Source organism: Pangasianodon hypophthalmus, chromosome 3, assembly GCF_027358585.1.
Source record: "Pangasianodon hypophthalmus isolate fPanHyp1 chromosome 3, fPanHyp1.pri, whole genome shotgun sequence".
In the NCBI taxonomy this organism is placed as follows: Eukaryota; Metazoa; Chordata; class Actinopteri; order Siluriformes; family Pangasiidae; genus Pangasianodon; species Pangasianodon hypophthalmus.
In genome coordinates, this window is record NC_069712.1 from 10,800,815 (window position 1) to 10,828,075 (window position 27,261).

The window sequence follows — 27,261 nt, forward strand, 5'->3', positions numbered from 1 at the left end:
GCTGTGTTTGTATTAAGGACATGTCCACACACACACATGGAACTGTACTGTTTACTATACTCCATCTTGCTATCCAATATTTTAAAATAATTTACCAGAGGTTATTATTATCAAAATAAATCCAAATGTAGTGTCACACATTGTATGTTGAGTTAGTAGTCTAAATTCTCCTTTTAAAAATGCATAGATATGCTAACTGGCATGAGTGCAGTGCAACAACAAACAGACTTGGTTATCTATCTAATGCATACTTTAACATAAAAGTTTTATATGAGAAACGGTTAATGTGATTAAATATTTCTTTTTTCTCTACGCATGAATAATGCCGTGTAACATAGCCTGTTTTGTATAGCATATCTAAATCCTTACAGTGAAATCTCGTGAAATATTGAGAGTTTAGATGTACGTCATAAATAATGAGCCAGTAGTTTTTGAACGCAAATAAATAACGTTACTAACCATAGCAGAGATTTCTAATTAATTATTAGCTTTCTGTTCCAGAACAACTAATGAGAATTATGTTTCCGGTTGCATTTTTGTTCCTAGCAAAATATTGTTTGTTTCCGTTCTTTTTCGTTACTTGAACTGGTTCTGAGCCAGAATGCTAAAGTCTTAATCATACACTTTTCTAGAGGCTTTTCTTAGGACGGAAGACTCTCATGGCTTTGGTCTTCTGAGGTACACCATGTTATACATTTAACATATCAAGTAATCAACATTCACAAGTTAATTTGATATGATGTAGGTTCTGCACCATTAAGCAACATTGTAAGCACTTTTTAAAAATTGCACTTAAACTTTTTTGTTCATAGACTTCATTCACCTGGATTCCACAATCAGAGATACAATTATATGCCATCTTGCCACAACTATTTGGCATCGATAAAACAAACCTTCAACATGAGTATGTACAAAAATTATATCAAGCTCTCACTGGGTAAGCTCCCCTGTAATGTCAATTCATTGAAGCATTTAATGCAAATATCCCCAGCATATTCCAGAATATTCCAACATTTTCAAAAGTGAATTTATATCTACTACATCTGTAGCATATGTGTAATTACCACAGACAATGTTTACAACACTTTTCACAGTACAGGGAAATGTGTGGAAATTCTTGTCTATGGTAATAATCATATGCTGAAGATGTGGTAGATAGAGATGTAAAAAAACAAAACAAAACAAACAAACAAAAAAAAAAAAACACAGTACTCATTTGAGCTATTTAACCCACAATACTGACAAATTAAAATATTTAGAAAAAATTACCCACCATAATGGCATGCAGTTTAGTGCAATATGGTTCTAAATACATTCTACATACTGTCCAACAAAGTTACACAATATGGCCAAAGGTTTGTGGACACCTGACCGTCACACCCCAATCTGTCCTTGAACGTCCCATTCCAATGGACTTAGTCCCTGCTTTGCTGCTATAACAGCCTCCACTCTACTGGGAAGGCTTTCCTCTACATTTTAGAACATTGCTTTGGAGATTTGTGGCCATTCAACCGCAAGAGCATTACTGATGGAAGGCTCTGATGTCGGGTGAGGAGGCCTGGCACGCAGTCGGAGTTCCAGTTCATCCCAAAGATGTTCAGTGGGGTTGAGGTCAGGGCTCTGTGCAGGCCACTCAGTTCTTCCATACCAACCTTGGCAAATCATGTCTTTATGGAGCTTGCTTTGTGCACAGGGGCACTGTCATGCTGGAACAAGTGTGGGCTAGGCCCCTTAGTTCCAGGGAAGGGAAATCCTAATTCTAGAGCATACAAAAAAATTATGTGTTTCCAACTTTGTGGCAACAGTGTGTGGAAGACTCACATATGGGTATGACGCATACTTTCCACATACTTTTGGCCATATAGTGTAGTTCAAACTTGAGGATTCAGTACATTTAATATACTTGTACCTCAATCAAAAATGTCAATCACACTGTCCACATGGCTCTTCAAGTCAAAATAAATAGGAATAAACAGGACATGAGGTGAACTACTGAATAAGGAAGCCAGTCAACCATGGTCTCAATCCTCTGACAGGCATCTCATACTTTAAACACGCTAAATTAAAATAAATGAGCCATAGTAATATTCTATCCTCAGAGTGAAGCAGTACCCAGGGTGACCTTCTCAATCCACTTTAGGAACCTGCTGACTCGAGTGTATACCCCAGGATAGCTGGGGTTCCCACAGCCATGACCCCAGGAAATGACCCCAGTTAGCGTCCAGCGCCCGCCTTCACCCTGGCACACCAGCGGGCCACCACTGTCTCCCTGGCAACTATCCACACGACGATGGATTGACAGGCTGCCAGCACATAGCATGCGGCCAGTGAAGCGGCTGCCATAACGTTTTTTGCACTTCCAGGATGGCAGCAAGGGAAGCCAGGCCTGCAGCAAAGTACGTGAGTACTCAGAGTCTTAGAGAAAAACAGACAGAGAAGACAGGTTAATCCCTTTATGCAGAATATTTACAATTAGCTTTTTGGATTTAATTCTCATCAGTTGAGTTGCAATCAGAAACACAACATCAAGTCAGGAGCTCACATACCTGTAACTCCCCAGCCAGTGATGACACACGCAGCAGGTCTCTTTGTCTTCCTGTCACCATGAGCAGGAAGGCAGGCAGCGTTAGTGTGTGGGTTGAAAGATACACAGTTCCCATCTGTGCCCTTCAGCCTCACCAAGGCAATGTCGTACTCCCAGCCCTGGCTGAGGTACTTCTTGTGTATGACGATGCGCTCAGGAGAGAGAGTGCGCTCAAAGTCATCCCTTTCTTCTGTGTGATAGTCTCCCAGCCTCAAAATATATCGTGAGGGATCAGAGCCAAACCTGAGGAAGTGACAGGATGTGTTGTGGTTTTAAAAATCAGATTCCATTTTCACAACAAATTATAATCTTACCACTAAGAATGACACTAAACTTTCCTAGGTAGAGTTTTTTTTTAAAACCTATTTACAAAATTGTGTACTAAGGAATCTTAAGTGTGGTGCTGACCCAGTTTCTACACATGACAGCATGATTCTTTAATGAATTTCAGCAGTGATTGGCTAATTTGATAGCATTAAATTCATACTCATGTTTACTCAGTCACTTTTAGGAACCATTTATCCTGGACAGGATCACAAAGGATCTGGAGCCTATTATGGGAACACTGGGTGTGAGGCAGGAAAACACCTTGGATGGAATGCCAGTCCATCATAGGGCACCATGCACACACATTCACAGACTTATTCACACATAGGGGCAATTTATCTACCTATCAATCTACCTACTGGCATGTTTTTGGGAGATGGGAGGAAAGAAGAGAACCCATCTCCAAACGGACACTAACCTGGGACCCTGGAGCTGAGAGGTGGCAATGCTACCTGCTGCACAACAGCACCGCCTATGCTCATGTTGCCACATCAAAATAAACATGTCAATGGGGATGCCTCCAACAAGTCTAGTCCTGTTTTTACTGATTTGTATGCCAGAATTACCCTTACAATATACAGTCACTGAACACTTTATTAGGAACACTATACTAATACTGGGTAAGGCCTCCCTTTGCTCTCAGAACAGCCACAATTCTTCTTGGCAAGGATTCCACAAGATTTTGGAAACATTGCTTTGGTCCATGTTGACATGATTGCATCACATAATTCCTGCAGATTATTCAGGTGCACTTTCATGCTGCAAATCTCCTGTTCTACCACATCCCAAAGGTGTTTTATTGGATTCACAACCGATGACTGGGAAAGCCATTGAAGAACACCGCAATTCATTGTCATGTTCACGAAACCAGTTTGAGACTACCTTTGCTTTGTGACATTATCATGCTGGATGTACCCATTAGAAGATCAGTAAATTGTGGCCATGAAGGGAGGCACATGGTCAGCAACAATACTCAAATAGGCTGTGGCATTCAAGCAATAATTGATTGGCATTAACAGGTCCAAAGTTTGCCAAGAAAACATTCCCCACACCATTACACCACCTCCACCAGCCTGGACTGTTGACACAAGGCAGGTTGGATCCATGGATTCATTCTGTTGGTGCCAAATTCTGACCCTACCATCTGTGTACGTCAGCAGAAATCAAGATTCATCAGACCAGGCTATGTTTATCCAGTCTTCAACTGTCCAGTTTTGGTGAGCCTGTGCCCACTGTGGCCTAAGCTTTCTGTTTTTGGCTGACAGAAGTGGAACTCGACATGGTCTTCTGCTGTTGTAGCCCATCCACCTCAAGGTTCGACGTGTTGTGCATTCTGAGATGCTTTCCGCTCACCACAATTGTACAGAGTGGTTATCTGAGTTACTGTAGCCTTTCTGTCAACTCGAACCAGTCTGGCCGTTCTCATCAACAAGGCATTCCACAAGGCTGTTGTGCATGAAAATCCTGGGAGATCAGCAGTTATAGAAATGCTCAAACCAGCTCGTCTGGCACCAACAATCATGCCATGGTCAAAATCACTGAGATCACATTTTTTCCCCATTCTGATGGTTGATGTGAACATTGCCCAAAGCTGCTGGCCCGTATCTGCATGAGTTTATGCAATGCACTGCTGCCACACGATTGGCTGATTAGATAATTGCATCAATGAGCGGGTGTACAGATGTTCGTAATAAAGTGTTCAGGGAGTGTACTTCAAACATGAAGGAAGTTTGTGAAGAAAAACTATTTCAGACATTTGATCTTGCTGTGACGAGTTGCTCATTCAACCACTCGTTCTTGAGATGTCATGATAGCGATAATCTCAGATGGATGGACAGACAACCTGAAAACATAATGTCTAAGGCATAAAAATAAAATAAAAAGGAAAGTGTTGCTGATTTCATACATTACTAGGAATCAGATCTAAACCTAGATTTCTGTAAGGATGAAAATTGTATTGTTGAAAAGAAACTGAACAGAATTAGTCAAATATGCTTAGTATGTTACATATAATGAAAAAAGTCATGTCTGTTTTTAAAGACCTTTGCCTAAATTCGCCATTTAGAGATTCTTCAAGATGTACCTCAAGATATTTTGTGAATGAGGCCCCTGAAAATAAAAGTCTTCCTTTGTAGGCATTCCTATAGGCAGACAGAATAAAGCCATGGTGTTTTTATGCAAAACCACTGGATGTCTCCCTCTTACCTCTTAAAGCAATGAGCCGCAGTGACAACCCAGCAGGAGTTGATGAGAGTGGCTCCACACAGCGGATGGTTCCTTTTGGACTGAGACCTTAGCCACAGAGACACCTGCCATGGCCAGTCCCCTCTGCAGAACAAGCTCTCAGATTGTTAATGAACTAACTAAAATACATATGTTTCAGCCAACATGAGCTTGTCTGAATGGCATCTGGAAGACTGTGGATTTGAGGAGTGGGACAGTGGGAAGCACATTACTCCTAAATATGGTTGTTGATCTTGGCAACATGCAAAACATTCACAGATTATGGTAAAAATCTACAGTACATTTCAGCTATACCAGTTGTGTCTTGCCTAGACAGATAGCAACCCTTTCAGCATTATATGGGGGAGTATGTTTCATTTTTATTGAATAAAATAACTGCAGGAACATGACAACACAAGATTTACTTCCTTCTTCTATGACAATTCACATAACACGACTCCCTCTTCTCACTGTAAAATTATGGTAGCTGAAGCCCTAAAACTGAGTTACCTAAGTGACTTGTCTCCTCCAATGATCCTCCTCCTGCGGCGCTGTGTGTTGGGCCTCAGGCCGCATGACTGGGTTGCTGTTGTGCTGTCAGCTACTGGCTGGGACACGTAATCACAGATGACCCCTGCATCCTCACTGTGCCTGCAGTTATGTTTGTCTGACCCGTCGGCTAAACACTCACCCAGAGACGACTCTGTACCCACACACCTCACATTGTCCAGGTGGATTGGACCCTGGCCCTCACCAAAATAGGCCATGGAGCGGGCTTTAGATACTCCACTATTTAAAAAACCAAAGAAGGTTTAAGAAATTAAAATATAGGAGGAATACACTTAACTCACAATAAAGTAAAACAAACTAATCTAGTCCTGAGCATTTGTATGAATGGCGCAAAATCAAACATGTAAACAAAATACACCAAGTAGCTTATCATGCATAAATATTAGCTAAGCTATACAGTGTTTTCTCTTGTATTGTGAATGAGCGAACTACTCACACAAAGCCCAGCTGCCTACACACTACTGCAGCACTGATGTCATTCCAGCCATCATCACAAACGCTGCCCCATTCGCCGTTAATGAAGACTTCCACACGACCCTCTTTACGGGTCTCTCCATCCACCAGCCTTACCAGGGGACCTGCAAACACAGCAGTCATTCTTCAACACAAGATCTGGGAGTTCTGTGTGTCTATTATTACTTGCTCTAATGGATGTGAACAAAATCATTGATGAGCTGTCAGGTGAATCATGGCAGAGGAGAGCTCTTGCCCTTTCGAGAATTTTAAAAAATTTAAAATCTCAGACTTTAACAAAAAAGAAAACATGAAATGTGATATGCATTAGGGAGTCTGTATTAATCCATAAAATAAGAAAATGTCTAAAAAGCTTTAGAACCTTTAGTGTCTTGGGTCTTTCTCTGAGAACTGAATATACATATTTTATAAAACATTTTTTTTCCAGAGCTGGAAGTACCTTTAAATTCTATCCTTTTTTAGATTTTCCTTTCTGAACATAACATATTGTAATAGAGTCACCACACCTTGGTTAAATGTTAAGTTGCATACCCATCAGCCCCAGCGGCTGCCCAATAATGTGACGGTTAATGTCCTTAATCTATTATATTAAGTGTTTGTTGTCCAGTAATAAGTGTGTTGTCTGGATGCCTGTTCTGGTAGGTGTCATACCAGCACATTATTTTGTGTTTGTTAGTGTTCACTGTCCAGCTAAAGACCTGTGATTTTTGTAAGCCCCTGTTGGTTTCTCTCATTGAAAAAGAGCAAGTGCATTGTTTTAACTATGCTTCCTGGTCAGGTTTCTTCCTCGGAGATGTCACAGTATGGAGCTTCCAGTACTGGAATTGAAAATGGTTGCACAGGAAATTCAGCACGTGCCTCCTGTCCTATTAGTTTTACTGTAGTCATTAATTAATTCGCAGCAGTTACTGAACCAGCTTCATGCTTGGAGTGAAAGGGGATAAGCCTAGTGACCCCGGTGTTTTACTGTTAAGAGCGTCCTGACACACCATACTGTGAATCAAGTGCATTCTCAATTTAACTGCAAGGAAAAAATGTTTCAAGTCATACTGGGGCTTAACAGATGATAAATACCATTAGTGTTGTAGTTTGTTAGATCTACACCCCTTGTGAACCCTTCATGGGTCCCACTGGAGTATGTTTCAGAAATGTTTCCAAGTAGAACTCTTTTTTGAAAGCCAATAACCCTTGCCATGAAGGAATCCTTAAAGAAGTCCTGAAGTAGTGTTGAAGGTTACCTGAAACTGGAGGAACTGCAGTAATATCATTGGTATTTCCTCCTCTCTCACAGCGTATGGCCACATCTTCACTGTGGGAGCAGTCGTGGCGTCCCCACTCTGCATGGCTGCACTCCAGCAGGGAGCTCTCTCCCCCATCACACCTCACCTCATCCAACAGAATAAGCCCTGTGCCGTCCCCATATGCATCATCTGGAGCTATTTCAGCATGCCCTCTGTTGGACAAAAAGCTCCATTACTGCAGCTCTTATCAAGAAAAAATCCTTTACAGTGTTAGAAAAGTATCAAAGGGTTGAAAATCTTATAGGGTGATAAGTCTGAATGAGATGTCATGCACTGTCTGTCAGTTAAATTATGGTAAGCTAATAAACTACAAAAGGTGTTCATCAGTCCTCCTACATGTCCATTCCAGATGTGAATCAACTCAGATTTGAAACAACCCTACGTTCACACTAGCAGTGACAAAGTGATAGATGTCCATTCATTTTCTATGTATGTACATGACACAGTAACCTGAAGGTGAACCTGAAGGTTGTGGGTTCGAGTCTCAGGTCCGGCAGGGATTGTAGGTGGGGGGAGTGAATGACCAGCGCTCTCTCCCACCCTCAGTACCACGACTGAGGTGAGACCCTTGAGCAAGGCACCGAACCCCCAACTACTCCCCAGGCGCTGCAGCAAAAAAGGCTGCCCACTGCTCCGGGTGTGTGTTCACTACTGTGTGTGTGCACTTGGATGGGTTAAATGCAGAGCACAATTTCCGAGTATGGGTCACCATACTTGGCCACAAATCACTTCACTTCACTAAAGTGACAATGGTTCAAATGATTCCTTGGACCAATCCTATGGTGTATGGTCTGACGTTTCTTCAGTTCCACACATACAACTTTAGTTATTACCTGCAATTAGTTCCCATTTACTATCATGTCTTTGCATTTGCAACCTCTCATTAAATGTGTATAGAGACATTATGAAGAAAAAAGCTTGGAAGTAGCAGAGATCATTGGTGCCTCACTCATTTTATAACCAGCTTACTTGGATAAACTGCTCATCTGCTAGACATTGTACACCTACAAGTGACAACAGTAGGGGGCAGTAAACACTCACAAGAGACAAACTACAAGGGACACAAGTAACTTGTTGCTTTCTAATTTGAACCTAGGCTAATCCAGCTAACCAAACTAATTTTGATGACCACTGCTTTGGGGTCTCTTCTGTGTGAAGACTTTATGCCCACCTGAAGCCAAGCTGCTGACACACCACCTGGGCATGTTGCTCAGTCCAGTTGTCGTCACACACTGTGCCCCAAACTCCAGCGTGGTATACCTCCAAGCGCCCTTCCCATGGAAAATCCGCTCCCACCAGACGCACTGCACCATCTATAACACAGTTTAACACCTCAGCTTTTACAGCTGTGTCTTTACTTAGACTTGTCATACAAATGAGTGAGTGTGCTTATCTTTAAGCATGGATTCAGTTCTATGTCAACCTGTTATCCATGTGTTGAAATTATGTAGTGCAGTGGTTCCCAGCACAGTTGCTTTTACAGATGGAACCCATTATTTAGCACATGAAGAATTTGACTAATAGCTGACAGAGGTTGAAACACCATCAAGTTCATGCATTCTGAATGTTGCCAAGAAGTGTATAGAAGTCTGACTCCCTTCATAACAAAATGGATATTGGAAATAATTACATTTATTCCGTCAGAGAAAATTACTCAGAAACAGGTAACCTTGTCATGGTTTTGGTGGATCTGGAGCATGTAGGGGGAACAGTGAGTACAACCAGTGCAGGACATCATGCGCACACACACACACACACACACACACACACACACACACACACTCATTCACTGGCATGTTTTTGAGAGGTGGAAGGAAACCAAAGAACACAGAAAAACTATTATAGTCACTGATCTGCATGCATACACTGATTTTGTAGGACTTACAATATTTTTTCAAAGTTAATATTGATTGCACTGTAATTATCTGACTATTTAATTTGATTTGATTTAATATACATTGTTTTATTCATTGTAGCTATTGATGTTATTTTATCGTATGTATCTTATATTTAATTTAAATTTTGTGTTAAATTGCTTATTATTAAAATGTTAATGTTCATGTCAACTGGTGAGGTAAAAAGACCAAATATTTCAGGACTGGGAGTCCCTATGGTGTAATATATGGTGTAATATATACACACTGCATTTATTGTATTGTTGTTGTGGTTGTGTTCACCTGTATATGGGTTACAGGACACTCCAGCATCCTCCATGTGGTCACAGTTGTGCTGGCCCCAGGGTGTGTGAGGACACTCCTCCAGAGAGAGCTCATTTCCTGTGCACCGTACCCCATCCAGCAGGATGGGCCCAGCCCCCGGGCCAAAATGAGACCACGACCACGCCTTTGGCACACCACTTTTTCACCATTACAAAAACACATTAATTTCCAAAAATCATTTTTGTCTATCAGGAAGCTGGTGGAATATGCACAATTTTTAGGAAGCTTAAGAATCATGCATTTCCTTACTAGATAAAGTACTAAAAATACAAGGCAATTTGATAAATTTGTCAAATGAACAAAATCTAAATTCTATATATAAAGACATTTACAAAATAAGATAACACTGAGATTGTGTTTGCATATGTGTGTGTGCATGTGTGTGTATATAAAGCTACTCCTATTACTAAAAGAGCCCTGATGCTTAGTAAGAAAGGCGAAACTGACAGCATCAGTGATTCACTCTCTCCATCATTCATTTACCACAAGCTCCCTCCTACAACCAATCAATCATTCATGACTAGCTCTGTTTCATTTATATTAATAAATTACACTCACACTGTGTGTGCGTGGGCATTTTATTGAGTAAATATCATAATCTCAGAGCTCCTGGGTCATTAAATGACACAACATAACATACAGTGGATATAAAAAGTCAACACATTACTGTCAAAATTGGAGGTTTTTGTGATGTAAAAAATGAAACCAAGATCAATCATTCCAGATCTTTTTTCCACCTTCAATTCAAGTGAAAAAATAAATTAGGACAGAAAAGCAAAAGAAAAAAAATAATAACCTGGTTGCATAAGAGTGCACACCCTTTTATAATGGGCCATGTGACTGTGTTCAGAATTAACCACTCACATTCAAACTCTTGCTCAAAAGTATTTATCATCCATCTGTCATCAATGATTCTGATTAATGCCAAATAAAGATCAGCTGTTTCTGTAGGATTTTCTTGACATTTACTTGGCTTCATCTGCCTGGTAAAGCAATGTTCCACAAAGAGCTTACAAGCATGTACATGATCCCACTGTTGAAAGGTATTGATCAGGAGAGGGCTATAAATGAATTTCCAAAACATTAGATGTACCATGGAACATTGTGAAGGCCAGCATCAACAAGTGGAGAAAATGGGGCGCCACAATGACATTACCAAGAACAGGGCATCACCTCAAAATAGACAAAAGGACAAGAAGAAAACCAATCAGGGAGGCTGCGAAGAGACCTACTGCAACATTAAAGGGGCTGCAGGGATATCTGGCATGTACTGGTCGCTCCCTGCACATGACAATGATCTCTCATATTCTTCACATGTCTGAGCTATGGGGTAGGGTGGCTAGACAGAAGCCCTTTCTCATGAAAAAGACCCCCAAACATCCAAGCCCACCTTTTTGCCATGTTTTGCCACATGTCTGATGAGACTAAGAGTGGAATAAAATTGCCAAATCAAGATGTGCTCAGTTGGTAGACTCTTACCTCAAAAGACTGAGTGCTGCATTACAAGCAAAAGATGCTTTAACAAATGATTAATTAAAGGGTGTGTACACTTACACAACCAGGTATTATAATCTTTTTCTTTTTCCCCCTCCAGAATGTTTCTATGTATGTAAAAGTCTGTGTGTGTGAGCTATGAACAGCTAACTAAACAGTTCTAAAGTCCTAGAGACAGTTAAAACCTGCAATATTGGAAAGCATTCTGACATCTTCAGTCACTGCTCCTTACCCAAGTCCTAGCTGTCGACAGACCACCTCAGCATCGATGTCGTCCCACTGGTCATCACAGATTGTGCCCCACTGGCCATTATGATACACTTCTACTCGTCCCTCGAAGTCTTCCTGGCCTCCCACCAGCCTCAAGGGAGTGCCATTTCCTAAAACAGAGAAAAAACTAACAATAAACACACATGCACAAAGTTCCAAATTTAAAATATATATGCTTATTGTGTTTTGTGTAGATGCCAAGTGTTTTAATGCCTGTTGATATGTGACAGACTCCAAAGTAGTCTGACATAATTTATGCAAGATACAAGTCCCAGGATTCAAGTCTGTAAAAAAAAAAGCTATACTGAGGCCTGAAAGGCTGTATGTTTGTATATAGGGGAATAAAATATGATGGTCCACTGCCAGGGCCTCAGAGTTCCCCAGGTTGTTTCAGCCTCCTTATGTTTCTGTGAATCATTCCTAGCTCATTCTAAATCAATATTTCATAAATTGGTCCTCAGGGACCCCCAGAAGGTCCACATTGGCTCTCTCCCAGCTCTGAAAGCATCCTAAACCAAGTCATAAAGTGGTGGAAGTATGGGGATGATTCCAATGGCCTTGAGTAGACTGGGCTGCAAGGAAACCCTAGAGAATGAAAACTGGCCAAGGCAGGGAACCTAGTGCATTCATCTGTCAGGGGCCTAAAATGTCAAAATGTCTCTGAATGAGTTCAGTATGCTGGGAACTAGGGGAGAGCAAAAATGTGATTTATCTGGCATCTCCGAGAAATGGTATAATCACGAGGACACTGCTCTTAAATTTATGCTTTAATCTGCCCCTACAAAAATATACACACAAGGGGTGTGTTTCTGCTTCTGTTTAGTGTTACAAATATACAGATCTGTATTTGTGTTTGCATTTCAACCCAAAATAGTCACGGCCTAAACCCAGTTTGGTTTTAAAGCCTTTTTTCTTAATTAAATATGAATCCTACCACAAAAACACAGGAAAACACTGGGAAATAAAACACAGAGAGTTTTTGAGAGTTCCTCAAACTCATATCACACAAGAGAGTTTTAATTCCACTCACAGGGTTATTATTTTTATTTGTAGCAGCCTGTGACATTTTCTAATGAATTTAGTTTGTTCTATTTCCCAAAATCTAAACAAACTGGTAGACTAATTTAAACAATCAGTTTAGTTACTAAGGAATAGTACTATGTTAACATTAGACTATGTTAATATTAATGAATGTGGACTTTATTTGAGCTTCATATCTGACAGTTTGCTCTCACCTGCATGAAAGTATAAATCTCCCACCCACACAACTTTTTGTCTTTTGTACTCAGCAAACATCTAGTCTCAACCAGATGCCCCGTGTACAATTTTGGCAAGATTTCTAAAAAACCACATAGTATTCATATCTGTATTTGTATATCTTTAGAACACATTATCTATTTAATAAAGTATTTGAATAAACGTATTCATAGTCATAAACTATATATTTATATTCAATTAAATCCCCATATGCACATTCAACGTACTAAGTAGGATCTTTCTGCAGTGTGCTGATGAAATCAATGAAAGCGAAAAGAGAATGTAAATGTGTGTGCAGTCTTCACTGTGATACTCTACTCCTAAGATTAAGTTACATTTGAGACACTTTTATCTAACCAGTGGGATGCTGAAACTCACTTACAGATCGATCAAAAAAGAGAGATAATAAGACTAAATTCATGAAACTAAATCTGTCCTTATACATCAATGTTATTTAATCTTTATGTGGTTTTAGAAATATCAGTATGAAGTAAACTATCTCACCTTCAGGTGCAGCGCACACCACTCCAGCTTCATTTCCATGATTACAGTCACCAGAGACAAACTTCCTGCCCCGGCACTCTAAGAGAGAGTTCTCGTTGCCACGACAGCCAAGTCGTTCATAGTGGAAAAGCCCAGAGCCAGGACCAAAGTAGGAGTGCTTGAGTGCAGTACCAATTTCACTGCACAGCAACAGACAGACAGGTTATTAAACTTTTCTTTCATTTATTGGGACTATTTGTACCATGCACACATAAAAATTAAGAGGACTAAATATGAAGGCTCATACCTGAGGCCAAGCTGTCGACAGATGACACTTGCATCTCGGTCAGTCAGGTGTGTGTCACACACTGTCCCCCACCGGCCATTCAGGTAAACTTCCAGACGGCCGCTCTTGTTAGACCCTCCTCCCATCAGCCTGGCTGCACCTACAGAGAGTCATTTAAGTATAAAGATATCCGTGCTTAAATGTACTGTTTCTTTTTTGCTAAAAGGAGACATGGTGTGCATACAGAAATGATGCGCATACATAAAATCTGCTCTGTCATTATGGCATGATAATTGCATAGAAGGTTACCTTTATTTTTAAATTAATGCCGTGCAGCATACAAAATGTGTGAGATTTATGCTTGGCAAGTAAATGAAGACAAGTACATACACAGACAGCCACACACACATTTTTCCTCTAAATCTGTGATTGTAAATAGTGTTTGTTATGACTCTGAAAGAGAAAGTTAGACAGAGGCAGACAGAGATAATAACTGTAAACACGGAGGACGCAAATATCAGCAGTGCCGCAGTGCTCAACATTAGCACTGCCACAGGCTAAAAGGTGATGACAAGTCAGACAAAGACAGGTATACCACTAATGGACTCCCAAAGGATGCCAGAGTCACAGAGGCAACACATAAAGCAACAGACATTTGAAAATTTACTAACACAAGAAAGAGACAGAGGATGAATCAAAACACAGCTGCAAGATAGTTATAAAACAAAAAGAAGAGACAAGATGGAACCTTTTACTGTCAGACTCAAAGTGAAATGCTTATTCACTAATAACAATTCACTGTCACTGTGGCTTTCCCACCCTAACACAACTGTTTTAACTTCATGACTGGCTGGCCTGAAAATTAGCACTGGTTTGGACTGACAGTATTTTCAAGAAGGAAAAAAGAAATCAGGATAGGCTGAAAAATTTTTGTTGGAATGGGACCAATAGTGAGATTAGACAGGGTGTTGGTTAGGCATGGGGCCAATGATGTTAGACCGGATCAAATGGGTAAATTTGTACTGGAGCAATAAGTGAGGTTAGATTGATGCAATTTGGGTGTTGGTTAGACTGGGGCCAAACTAAACAATGGAAAAGGTCAGCCAACTAGTGTTTATGCACAAGCAAAATGGAAAACTGATTCAAGAAGCCGGATTAGTTCTGGGTTTACTAACAAAGAACACGGTAAATGCATGCTTTTGTTATTCAAAAGCCTTTATTATTACAGTGCTAAAATCCAGCCTGTAATTTGGAGCAACTTGTTTTCAACATTGTTTTTAAAATAAGTACCTTCCTGAAAAAAATCCAAACCCACTTTATGAAAGCATATACAACATTCAGATTGGGAGCCTTACCCTGGTGGCAGTTGCAGTAAGCCCAGCTGATGGCTCCAGAGTGCTGTCTGAAGAAGCACCAGGGCTGGGACTCACGGTCAGGGTTCCTGCAGTAGCTGTGATCTCCAAGCCCTCTGTCTGGGTACTGCAGCATATAGTCAGGGAACTCAGTCCATTTCAGACAGGGAAAGCCTGAGTCTGTCTGCGACATGGAGCCATTGTAATAACCCAGTACTTTGAAACCCTCAAAGCAGGACAGAGGGCCTGGGAGAATTGAAAAAAACATGAGTGAGCATGTTTATGTACTCAGAAACCCATAACCACAAGAGTTAATCCATTCACACAGTTCTGCTTAACATTGCTTGCGTGTTCAATCTGAGTCTGGACAATATTATGAATGTGACAAATGTGGGTCATCTTATAAGTATGCTCTAAGATGTAGAAGATCTTTTTAGCTTTTGCTTTTTTCTTGGCCGTTTGTCCTTTTTTCTCATTCTGTCTAGACGTTGAAGGACGAGCCACTGGACTACGATAGTGAGTCATACTAATGACTGCAGCACTGCGCCAGAGGAATTTTTTTCACATAACCCAACTGTGACCTGTTAGGTAAATCTTGGCTCTAGGTAAATCTTATGTACAGGAAGATCCTGTCATAAATTTAATGTGAAATTGGCCACCAGTAACACAGTAATGATGACAATTCCCATGGTTGAGCCATGGTGTGGCCCAACATCACTTAATACAACATTTGGGTCCTATCAGCTACATTCCTGGGAGTAATCACTGCTTTTTATTGGCGGTAGAAACCTGCTCTGTTCTCATGCTGCTCACTTGGGTTTATTACTTTTCCAAAAACCTGAGTGGAAAGAAGGCCCTACAGCACGGATAAGGAGAGACCTCCAGTAAAACATCCTACCTCTCCATGTTTGACAGCAGCAGAGCTCTTAAAATACTAGAAGTAGATGTGGATGTGGATGTAGCTGTAGCGCTATAAAAGTGCGGATGAGTGCCAGTGGCAACACTTTCAGCTTGGACAAGATCCATGTATACAGGGCCAGTACTGAATACCAATACCATACAACTGAGGTGCTATAAAACCAATGGACCAAAGAAGCTTTAGTTAAACAACCTGAAGCACACTTACCTCTGTAAGCAGTAATGTTTCATTATATCTTACTGTCAAAGGTAGAATTGGATGATTTTCCACCAAATATATAAGCAATCGGGGCATGTGTCACCCAGCCATGTTTAGCAGAACACATGAGAATAAAGCAGGATCAATGCACTAATCTCTCTCTTGCTGATAAAACCCAGCTGCTAACCCTCTCAGAGGAATTCATAGCTACGCATGCTTGTGTTGGAAAATTATAGAAATGTTGGAAAGTGCTCCCTCGGAATTGTATATGAAGCTGTTGCAGGTAGTGTGAGAGCAGCAGTTGCAGGTTTGAGCATGTGCTTTTAAATCTGCACCCATCCAATACTGAGTCTATCCTTGTCCTTGCCTGCAAAACTTTCTCTGACATGGGCTAAGTGAGCTAAGAACCTAAGGCAGGACATTTTTAAGATTGATAGCTAGCTTGGAGAACCAGTGTGTCATTGCCAATTTTTCAGTTAGGCTCCACAGGTTTGATTATTCCACATTATTCTAAATATCAAATTCTATTCAAACTGTGATTAGAAAATCAGTAGGAGGTATTTTTTAGTTATATTCCATTAATTACTTCCAAGTCAGGGAAAAGAAACAACTTCATAATATACATAGGTTTCCTTTTTGGGAAATTATTAAATCCATTTAAATAAAACATCCAGCTCAGGCTTGTGACTAACATTAAGTTCAATCAATGAAATCTTTATATGACAGAGAAAGTGCATCATGACCATGAGACACCAGTTTACACCTACTGTTCTCACTTGGAGCAGGAAAAACAAAAATATAATGCATGCACAGAAAGAGTCTAATCCACCTAATCTGCCATCAGAGCTTGATTAAATCCACCTTCTAATTTAAGAGACTTGTGTTAATTCCCAGCGTGACTGCCATTATTTAAAAAGAACTTTTTAGGGATCCCAAGTGACATAGTGAAAAAGCATTCGCCCCGTCATTGGGAGATCACCAGTGGATCTGGAGCCTGTCTTGTAAACTCTGGGTACAAGATGGAAATACACTTGGATGGGGCACCAGTTCATGCACTCACACTTATTCACACCTATGGCTAAATTAGCATGTTTTTGGGAGCTAGAAGGAAACAAGAGAACCCTGCGTCGTGGAGGGTCTGTGACGCGGCACCACTACTCTCTGCACCACCATGCCAGTGAGAGTTTATTGGAAAACACACAAACTACAAAGCAGTAATAGGAGTCAGAGCCAAAAAGAAATGTATGAAATGTTTAATATTCGCTTGTCAATTAATGTCCTTTTTTTTTAATGGATATCTTTTTTTAGCTCTGCATGTAAATACGCTTTTAATCTATCTGCCACGGCACTATAAAAATGAAAATTAAAACAGTAGAAAATTGTAATATAAGGCCAAAAACCAATTTGGAGCATGCACTTTCTCACGACATGTTTTTATGTGGGAAATACTTTGCATGCCCGGCCCAATCCTAGTTTATTATTTCAGTAATCCTCAGGCTTTTCCTGCACATGTTTAATCATACCAAAGCCCAGGCCCGTGCTGTAATTCACCCTCCACACAGCTTATACCTTCATGAAGCAAACGTCTGAAACAGTATCTGGGCAAAATGCCCACCCTAATCTTCATGGCATTACAAAAATAGGTCTAAAGAACATGACCACAGTAGATCCAACACTTCTATGTCTAGGAAGTAAACTATGTCTTTAAGCATTCAAAATAGAATATTGGTAAGTAGCAGAATCCGATCTGATAAATATGAAATGAACGTGAAGCATGCATGAGGAATCCTGCACTGTCTCAGCTTGATTGGGAGTGGGCACTGACAAAAAAAAGGTCAGCATCCAGCAGCACCTGAGAAACTTGTTCAGGCTTTTGGAAAAGATCATATGATACAAATGTAATCACAACCCGTCAATAATACTGGTCATTCTCACTCCGTAATTTTTATGTGTAGCTCATATTACAAGCGCTTTTGAATATTGTGTTTCTCTTATTAACACTACATGCTTTACTGATCTTAGGTTTATCATTAGTTTCACTGCAGGGAACAGTCAGATGAAACATCATGTTGGCAGCTCTGTATCCTGCATCGTTGTCTTACACGAGTGCCAAGTGGGAGGGTGATTTTTAGCTTTGGATGACTTTGACAAAGCAAGCAACATTGTGACATTGCAGAGATTGCCTTTCTGGATTGTTCAATATACACTTAAAAAACATAACAACACATAAGTCTCAATCATCAGATGGTAGCTATTGAATGGGGCCTCATTTCAGCCATATGTAAAATATAATAAAGTCCATCCCATTTTAATATGTTGTTAAACTGAGAGGAGGCAGCATCGTCTCAGGATTTTCTGTGCAGGTTGTGTGGAGAAACAGGAACATACCTGAACTCTGCAGAGTATCCAAGTGGCCATCCTTCTGTGCAACCTTTGAAGATAAAGGTAGTATTAGGATATCGTTCTGTAAGTAACAAATGTCCTAGTCTCTCTTCAAATACTAAAAACTATATGTAAGAGCAGTAGATAAATATCATGTAGCATTTATCATAAATACAGCAAGTATAGCTCAGCTGTTCTTTCTAACATTAAAGTAAAAAAGGTAGCCATTTATACACAGAAGGCCTAAGTGAGGCATGAGTCATCTTTGGTTAGGTTTGTCTCTTGCAGATAAACAGCAGGAGCATGCTAGTTCACAACATAAACCTGTCTTGTATCTCCATGGATCTCAAAGTGGCATATCTGTAGTGTATATCCAAGGTATCAGCAACTGTATTTATTTATGACATGATGATCACAGAGTTCACTATTAACTAATGTAGACATTATGGTTGTATTTATTATGTAGCTGTTACAATTACAAGTCTAACTGACTAACCTAATTTAAAATGGGTTTAAAATTATGCCTATCATGCTAATGTTCTTATAATAAGATGCTAATTTCCTGAGAATAATGCTCAATGAATGTAATTAAATTTGAAGCTAAAGCTCAATAAATTTCAGTTACATTTGTAGAAGTGCTGTTAATGTGATATGAAATGTTTCTGTGGGTGAAAAGTTCAGGAATAAAAAGCTCGAAAGGCTGCACTAAGTAAATATGATGGTACATAGCTGTCTAATGTGGCTTATATTTACAGGTCGGATTAAAATTAATCTGCGGCAATAATAATGAGGACTTTTTTTTTTTTTTTTTTTACACTGAAAGGAAACCCTGCAACAGAGAGCCTGGATTAATTATGTAGAAGTATTTAGTGCAGGGATTCTCAAACTTTTTGTAACCAAGGATTTATTTAACTGTAAAAATAAATTAAATGAACTCCCTCAGGAAATATTTATTTCATGAACATTATTTAAATGTTATTTAAATATCAAATTTAATATTCTGGCCAATTTTAGAGCCATACAGCTTTACCTTTCCATCGAGAGAACACATAGGTCCAAGCTGACATTAGTCAAGTGAACAATCAAACAGACTAATAACTATAAGAACTGAATAATAAATATAATAACTTTGATAATGATGAGCTGTGATTTCCAGAACTGTAATTAAATTAAAAAAAAATAAAAAATCACGGACCTCAACCCCCACTTTGAGAATATATTGGACATCAAATACTAACTACTACTCTTAATAATGACCCATTATTATTATTATTATTATTATTATTATTATTATTATTATTGTTATTAGTAATGGTGCAGTTTAAGTGACATATAATGATTTGAAAAACTTTCAGTAATGGCTTTATCCTTGTCAGGTTCATGATGGATCCGGACCCTATCCTGGGAACACTGGGTGAGAAGCAGGAATACACCTTGGATGGCATACCAGTCCATCACAGGGCACCATGCACACACATATTCATACACTATGGGCAATTGATCTTGGGCAGTCAACCTACTGGTATGTTTTTGGGAGGTGGGAGGAAACTGGAGAATGTAGAGGAAACCCATGTGTACACAGAGAGAACCTCCACACAGACAAAAGCACAGGATCGGACCCGAGACTCTGGAGCTGTGAGGCTATTCACTGCACCACTGTGCTGCCAGCATTGGTCCTTATTTATTTATTTATTCAGGAAGTAGCTGAAATTATTTTTATCTTCACATATATATTTTCATCACAAAGGAAATCTTGGCATTGTTTAATGCAACTTTGACTCTTCCAATGACTCATCACTGACACTCTAAAATACCCAAATACCTGTCTCCATTTTCATATTCAGCAACAGTGCTCTAAAACATAGCTTTAAGAGAGGGAATGATTTGGGTTACTTACTTGTCCTAAAGCGTAAAGCAAAGAGGAAGCGAGTAGAAGAGGCGAGAGAGCGCAGGTGGCCATGGTGTCCTGTCAGAGTCCGCGGTGTGAGCTCCTCTCTCCCATCTCTCTGCTCGCTCACTAATCCCCCGAACAACACAGCCTGACGAGGTGGGAGCAACTAATCCCAGCACCCACAAGCAGCACAGCTGGGTGTCCTTCACGATACAGTAGATACAACCACAGTTCAGGACGTCCTGCTGCTCCTGCAAGCGAAGCGCGTTAGGGATCCATGCGCTCCATTCACTCCTTATGGAGCGACACTAAAAAAAACTGTTTTTTTATTAAAAGAAAAGAAAGCAAAAGAAAAGCGAAGTCAGGCGTAAAGCCTTCCTCTGATGATACATCAGGAACAAATGGACTGAGGTGTAGGAACGCAGATCAGACAGAGAGAGGCTCACTAATCCACTCAGTGAAAAGAGGCGAGGTTCACAGGCAGACACACGTCCCTCCCTCTCCATGAGCTCACTCTGTTTTCATTACAGGTGAGATTAAACAGCTGGACTACTTCCCTTTCCCTTGTCAAACGACCCACAACAGAGCAAAGGGCAAGCTGATAGGCAGATCCAACTGGAGACCAGCCTAGAAGAAGATATACTACTATACTACACCTAATATGGAACTGATTATTATTATTTTATAAAGATCCATTTTCTTACTATTGATCAAATATGATCAGATACCTCGTGAGCAAATACACATAGCTGCTATTTTATCATGTACTTCTAGGTGCACGCCACTTACATTTACTGACTCTAATCCATCAGTTCATTCATTAATTAATGCACCTGGAGTGCTTTATCCTGGTCAGGACCGTGGTGGATCCAGTCTATCCCGCGGACACTGGGTACGAGGTGTGATTACACCCTAGATGGGACACAAAACCATCACATATTCACACATATTCACACACATTCACACCTAAGGGCAATTTACCATAGCCAATCCACCTACTGGCATGTTATTGAGAGGTGGAGGAGACCAGGGAACCCAGAGAACATCCACAGAAACTTCACACTGACAGTAAGCGAGCTCAGGATCAAACTGGGGAACTGCTGCACCACCGTGCCATCCTCGTTTATCTGTTGTTAGGTGCAATTTATCAGACCCCCATAAATGCAAAGGGAACAGCATGTGACCACCATTAATCAAATATTTTTTGGGTGGAGGATAACAACATGACAGTGGCAGACTGTGCTCATACAAATGTATCAGAGTAGTGTTAAGGTTTTTACTTGCAACTTTATTAGACACACCTACCTTGCTGGTCCACCATGTAATTTGTGCAGATAGAAACACTTTGCACATCTTTTTCTACACATAATCTGGTAATCTAACTGTCTTCCAGCCCTTTATAACTGTCAGTTTCTGACCACAGGGCACTGTTGGCTGGACCTTTTATTAGAACTGTATCTCAACTCTGCTATGGCATTGAGGTGTCTGATACAGTCACCAGCACAACAACCAGTACCATGTCAGTGTCACTGCTGCATCAAGAATTTAAATAATATCTGGTCAGCAGTGGCCATGTAGTAGCCTGATAAACTGTGCATAGCAACAGATGGGTTACAGTGAGTAAGGTTCAGTATGGTAAGTGTTCCTGATCAAAAAAAGGTTAATGAGTGTAGGTATAAGCTAGGTGTAACAAATAATGTGGCAGCTGAGTGTATATTGTTGATAATAAAGGTGGGACCTACAGTTCACTAAAGGTGGAAATGCACCTGTGTGTACAGTCAGAGAGAGAAGCATAAAGTGAGCCTCGCCCTGTACACTTAAAAACCTGATGGACGTCACATTGTGATCAAACATCAAAGCAAACATTGTTTCGTTGCTGTCAAACATCACCAAAAGTTACTCTTTTACAGAACTCGCAGGTTGTTTGTATTACATTTCTTCACCTTTTCCTCAAAAAAGTAGAATACATCTATAGTATTTAAGTAATATTTTTTCACTTGTTTCAAACGTCTGTTTCCTTCCAGAAAGGCAGGAGGGTCTACACATGTTTTAGCAAAACTTTTTCTTTTTTTTTAACTAAAAATCTCAATTTCAGCAACCATCAAAGCATGATAAAAGCTTTGAATTCTCTTATCTTCTAAGGAGTGGCTGCACTGCTTGTCATCAGACCATGATACCATGTACAGGGGTCCCTCTGATTTAAATCTACACAGACTCACGTTAGGCAGCATATTAAATAGCCCAACAAAGGGTAAAGCATCGCTATTGGAGGCAGCTTAGAGTATTTCACAGAAAATCTGCACTGCCACCAACAGGTCTGGGCCTGAAACTGTACACACTGCAGTCATGCTCCAGGCTCCAGGTTTATATTTAGTAGTGCAGTGCCCTTTGATCAGTACTGAATCTTAAAGTTGATGGTTTCATTAGTACTTCACAAAGCCCCAATGCATTGTTGTATCAGACAGCACTTCCTTTTGGAGTCTAGTCACGTTATTTATAGTGAGCCAAATAAAATGTGAGGAAATGCTGGATGGTGTTATGACAAAGTGGCTGGCAATATTCCAGCTGCATTTAAGAATCTGTCTAGATTATGTAGGTTAAATCAAGGTTAAATAAAAAATAGCACCGCTGTATCACCATATTAAGTTGTTTGCTATATTGCTATGAGTTGCTATATTCAAGAGCACAAATGGGTAATGGAAAATATAAACAACACTCAAGTCATTAAATCAGCATCGCCAGTCTCTAGGGCTACAGCTGATAGCTTTATGGCCTGGAATGTAACGTTATCCACCAAGTGTAGCCTACCAGACCTCTGTTTCCACAGAACACACAGATGAGAATGGAACAAAGCAAAAGATTATTGTCTAAACTGATTTGCAGGATAACCAGTAATTTAGCAGCTGTGATAAAAGGACAGAACAACAGTTACACAAATCAATGATATTTAAGTTGTTAGGGAAATCATTTTATGACATCAACATCAACAATAACATTTCAAAAGCATTTAAGCAAATAATCTTTCAAACATCATACAGTGTGAGCTGTTTCTTTTTTTAATCAGAGAGATGACAGTGTGATTTGCTTTATTCCTGTTTTCACATGGTGATTTAGAGAGATCGACTCAATTAAATAATTAGAATGCATCCTGTACAGGCAGCTCCTTTACTTTGCCAGGATCTGCTGCTGATGATGATGTGATTAAATACAAAACCAAAAGCTTTGAAGTAGCAAATGAGTTGTGTGTGTTTAAAGGCCACACCCAAAACCACTGCACTGAACGTGTGTGTCTCTCTCTCTCTCTCTCTCTCTCTCTCTCAGTCCGGTTTGTTGATTCATGCCCGTGTCATTCTCTCACAAATCGCTGCCTGTGTCAGTCTCTCACAAATTGGGGTACCGCTTCAATAGCTTGGTGGCCTGTCTTGGTAAAAGCCGTCCTCCCTGGGAAAGGGTTTGTTGCTTTGCTCGGTCGCGTGCCTCTGCCTATAAGAGATGAAATTAGAAACAAAGTCAGCACTATGTACATTTGAGTCCTATGCATCTTAGTTACCATATATTTTTATACATAACAGAACAAATACAACAGAATACATTTCAAGTATTGCAAAAAAGCTGAGCAGAGTTACGGCCTTGCTCAATGGTCTATAGTGTCTCTAATCCTAAAATGTGAACTTTTGCCTGCTTTATAAGGTCTGACATTGCTGAATGACACATGAGTCAAAACATATAATAGGCCACAAACATTCCTGAGTCAGAATGGACACAGACACAACAAGAAGAGACTGAAGAACAGGCAGGAAACATCAGTTCAATTCACTATTTGTTATGACTCCTCCCAAAGCAGGAAACAAATTATACTAGCCACTCTTCCTAATTACCCATTCCCTTGTCCCCCTTTGTGACATATTTAATGAATGGCAGAACATTGCTGACCTAAATTAGCAGGCAGGGGTTTTAGGGACTTTCCTGACAGCATTAGTTTACCTGTGCTTTCTCTATGCATCTGTAGAACACGGTGAGCTCATTAGAGCAGAGTTTGGTGTTGAAGTCATTCTGCTTCCAGCAAGCCATCACTAATGCCATCTCTGTCACACAGGAGGCCTCTGTAAGAAGAATAAGAATGCGCAATGTGTAATAAGCATTGAAAAATGCAGTTGGGCTAGAACATTTGCTGACCATTGGCAATCCTGCATGTGACATTTCCCATACTGACATGCAAAGAACAGGATTCTGGGTTACTGTAAGGAAGTCATTATCAGAGTATGGTTTGATACTTAGGCTATGTTCACATTACAAGCATCTTTGCACAGTTCCAGTTTTTGGTCAGATCTGGTCTTTACGGTTTACATTCATAACCATTCATAAGTGACCCATACCTGTCTTTACAATGAACACACCTTTCCCCTGAACACTCTGCACATTCTGGAAATGTTCTTGAACATCACTTGGTATCGGTAGGTTTCTTGCAGTTTTGTTTAAATCCTTTCCCCAAATATCAAATAAATTGATAAATAAACAATTTCTCCATCCTTCTACTCAGTAGTGTCATTGCTCTTGCTGTTCTCCATTGTTGTAAAGCGGTGCTGCAACACGGGAGGATGACACCGACAGAGGTATGCACATGCACTTTGGGAAAAGTCACAAACTTTGCAGTCTGACCGTTCTCATTCATGTCTCATGGCTACATATTGGATATGTATCTGATCTAGGACTACATAAGAAAGTGGCACAGGTCTGATTTTAAAAGATCTGATTTGTGTGTCCACACAGATCTATGTCACATTACTGCAGAAAATCTGACTTGTGTCTTTTAACCTGATAATGTGAACACAGCCTTAGAGATCTGTAAGAAAAAGGGCATCCCTAGTCACCATTACTTTTCTAGCTCTATACTATATTTTACACACACACACACATACACACACACGTATATAAATATAAATATATATATATATATATATATATATAAAACTTTCGGGTCACAACCTTTTGGTTGTCTGTTAAAATAATCTGCAGAAATGTAGGTTAATGTTCAATCCCTAATTTACTCTGAATGATGGGACATGAAGTGGAAGTGAGCAAAGTGTTATAATGAAAGTAATGAAATAATGAAAAGTTAGTACAGTATTATGCCTGATTGTAACATCTGGGTATTGATGCTCTACAGAGGGTTCAGTGCACTTGATACTGAAGATTACAACACACATGAAATTCACCACATCTGAATTAACGCCAGGAGACTCTCGGACTACTGCACACACATATTAAAGTACTAACAAATGACGAATACTTCTCCTTACCTCCTTTTTTCGGCTTGCGGTTGGCGACTTCGTCTTTAAGGGCCAGAGGCTTGTTGGGTTTGAGGACAGGCTTTCCATGCTGCTTACTCAACAACCTGGCCACCTTCTCCTGAATCACACATCCGCTCTGCATCGCCATTATTTCTAACTGCTACACAGTAACAACTAACATAAGTCACAGTTTCCTGTATCACAACAGAAAGAAATATATATGCACGGCAAATCGAACAACTTTATCTAATTTAGCTATCACCTAAACCTGGTCTCTGACATCCATTTCAAGGTCGCCATTTTTGCCGGAAGACGAGCCTCACACGGTTGTTATGGTTACGTTTAACGGCACTGTCGTAAATATGCCGCAAAAATAGGGATGGATTTTGAACTCAAATTTGTAACACTTTATCTCTCAGTATGATAACATATGACATAAGTGGGCAATTAGTTTTATTTCATTTTTATTTATTTATTTATTTATTTTTTAAAAATTTGGAATAATTTCATGTTTCCATGTATAAAGCCTGACATTTATATAAAATAAGTTAAAAAAAAAACCAAAACAAAACAAAACAAAAAAGCCCATCGGGCTGCCTTATCAGTCCAGTGGAAAGTATTGGGCATGTCCCACTGGACAGAGACCTCCGGGGCAGACCCAGGACCTGCTGGAGAGGTTGTATTTCAGTGCTGGCTTGGGAACTTCTGGGGATCCTGCAGGAGGAGCTGAAATCTGTGACTGGGGTTAGATAAGTCTGAGCTGACTTTCTCAGCCTGCTGCCAGGAAAGCAGAAGGAAAATGAATAAATGAATTTGGTTGACTTGTTTGTATGATGCGTACCTTTCCACAGGAGTCTTTATTCCACCTATAAAGAGTAGCTCTGAGGTTCAACACAGCAAGAATGTATGATAATGTAGGACAAGCCCAAGCAAACATGTTCCTGCACTTTATAGCAGCAGTGCCAAAAACAGAAACTGAGAAACCTAAAATTTCTCTTCAAAATCATGCCAAGTTTTGTCTTGTGCTGACTGTCATAAAAATTCCAGTTGACAGAAAACATATTTAAGCTCTATCTTCTTCTTTAAAGCAGGATCACATCTCAAATCCTAAATGACTAACTATTATAAGGCTATTATGGTTTCCTTGAAGGGTGGAGTAATGGCTGAAATTTAGCCATGTGGTCACATTTCCACATTGTCACATGACATTCAGGTGATAGTTCATTCACTGCTGCTTTTTTATGTAGTCATGTTGTTTTATAGAGTTCTAGCAAGTTTGTACAAAATGTTCTACACCCAGTCATGACTGACATAAACATGTCTTTCTGTAGCATAGAGTTGTGAAGTCAAGGTGCTGAGTCCAAGGTGCAAGATCCCTTAGTGAATATAAATGATCTCATGAACACTGTTACCTTTCCCCCCAGCTGGAGACTGTGTGTAAACATGAAAATAGGGGTGCAGCTGTTTGGATATAAATCTTACTCTTATGCAGGTGAAGTCATTTTAACATGGGGACCCTTAGGAAACAGGCCAAGACAAGTCAGGACTCTTTTAAGAGGTTACTGATTTTCACTTAAATGTATTCCCTGATCTGTTTTAGTTACATTTAACTGACTCTTTGACCCCATTCCCAAGTGCGGGCTTCCTTCAGGGTATGGCTTTAGATGAAATGCACAAAACTCCCACATTCTGTAAAAGAGCAGTTTGTTCTTGGAGCTGTTCTGGTATTTCATCTCTGTC

General features: G+C 40.0%; 2 protein-coding genes across 3 annotated transcripts; both read right to left on the minus strand.

Moving 5' to 3' along the window:
- Positions 1 to 955: 955 nt before the first annotated feature.
- On the minus strand, positions 956 to 23,039 carry si:ch211-51a6.2 (neurotrypsin). The gene is made up of 14 exons (XM_026932576.3): positions 20,237 to 23,039; positions 18,346 to 18,388; positions 14,844 to 15,086; positions 13,510 to 13,648; positions 13,224 to 13,402; positions 11,425 to 11,572; positions 9,657 to 9,835; positions 8,651 to 8,792; positions 7,417 to 7,631; positions 6,141 to 6,282; positions 5,645 to 5,923; positions 5,117 to 5,239; positions 2,547 to 2,827; positions 956 to 2,415 (listed from the first exon to the last, which is right to left on the minus strand). The coding sequence occupies exons 1-14, from the start codon at positions 20,297 to 20,299 to the stop codon at positions 2,096 to 2,098; spliced, it is 2,496 nt and encodes an 831-aa protein (XP_026788377.1). The 5' UTR covers positions 20,300 to 23,039; the 3' UTR covers positions 956 to 2,095.
- Positions 23,040 to 23,182: 143 nt separating this feature from the next.
- On the minus strand, positions 23,183 to 25,904 carry chchd1 (coiled-coil-helix-coiled-coil-helix domain containing 1). Of its 2 annotated transcripts, XM_026941836.3 has the most exons (4): positions 25,784 to 25,904; positions 25,531 to 25,678; positions 24,215 to 24,333; positions 23,183 to 23,713 (listed from the first exon to the last, which is right to left on the minus strand). In XM_026941836.3, the coding sequence occupies exons 2-4, from the start codon at positions 25,667 to 25,669 to the stop codon at positions 23,612 to 23,614; spliced, it is 360 nt and encodes a 119-aa protein (XP_026797637.1). In that variant the 5' UTR covers positions 25,670 to 25,678; positions 25,784 to 25,904; the 3' UTR covers positions 23,183 to 23,611. The 2 variants fall into 2 exon arrangements, with proteins under 2 accessions (XP_026797637.1, XP_034158398.1); XM_034302507.2 differs by having other exon boundaries at positions 25,531 to 25,842.
- Between the last annotated feature and the right edge of the window lie 1,357 nt (positions 25,905 to 27,261).

Excerpts from the sequence above, each read along its gene's own strand:
- si:ch211-51a6.2 (XM_026932576.3), bottom strand. The coding sequence starts at position 20,299 with ATGGCCACCTGCGCTCTCTCGCCTCTTCTACTCGCTTCCTCTTTGCTT. Across the intron at positions 18,389-20,236 it reads TGCTTTACGCTTTAGGACAA|GTTGCACAGAAGGATGGCCA; the intron begins GTAAGTAACCCA and ends TTATCTTCAAAG. Across the intron at positions 15,087-18,345 it reads GGATACTCTGCAGAGTTCAG|GCCCTCTGTCCTGCTTTGAG; the intron begins GTATGTTCCTGT and ends CAATTCTCCCAG.
- chchd1 (XM_026941836.3), bottom strand. The coding sequence starts at position 25,669 with ATGGCGATGCAGAGCGGATGTGTGATTCAGGAGAAGGTGGCCAGGTTG. Across the intron at positions 24,334-25,530 it reads CCGCAAGCCGAAAAAAGGAG|AGGCCTCCTGTGTGACAGAG; the intron begins GTAAGGAGAAGT and ends TTCTTCTTACAG. Across the intron at positions 23,714-24,214 it reads GATGCATAGAGAAAGCACAG|GCAGAGGCACGCGACCGAGC; the intron begins GTAAACTAATGC and ends CATCTCTTATAG.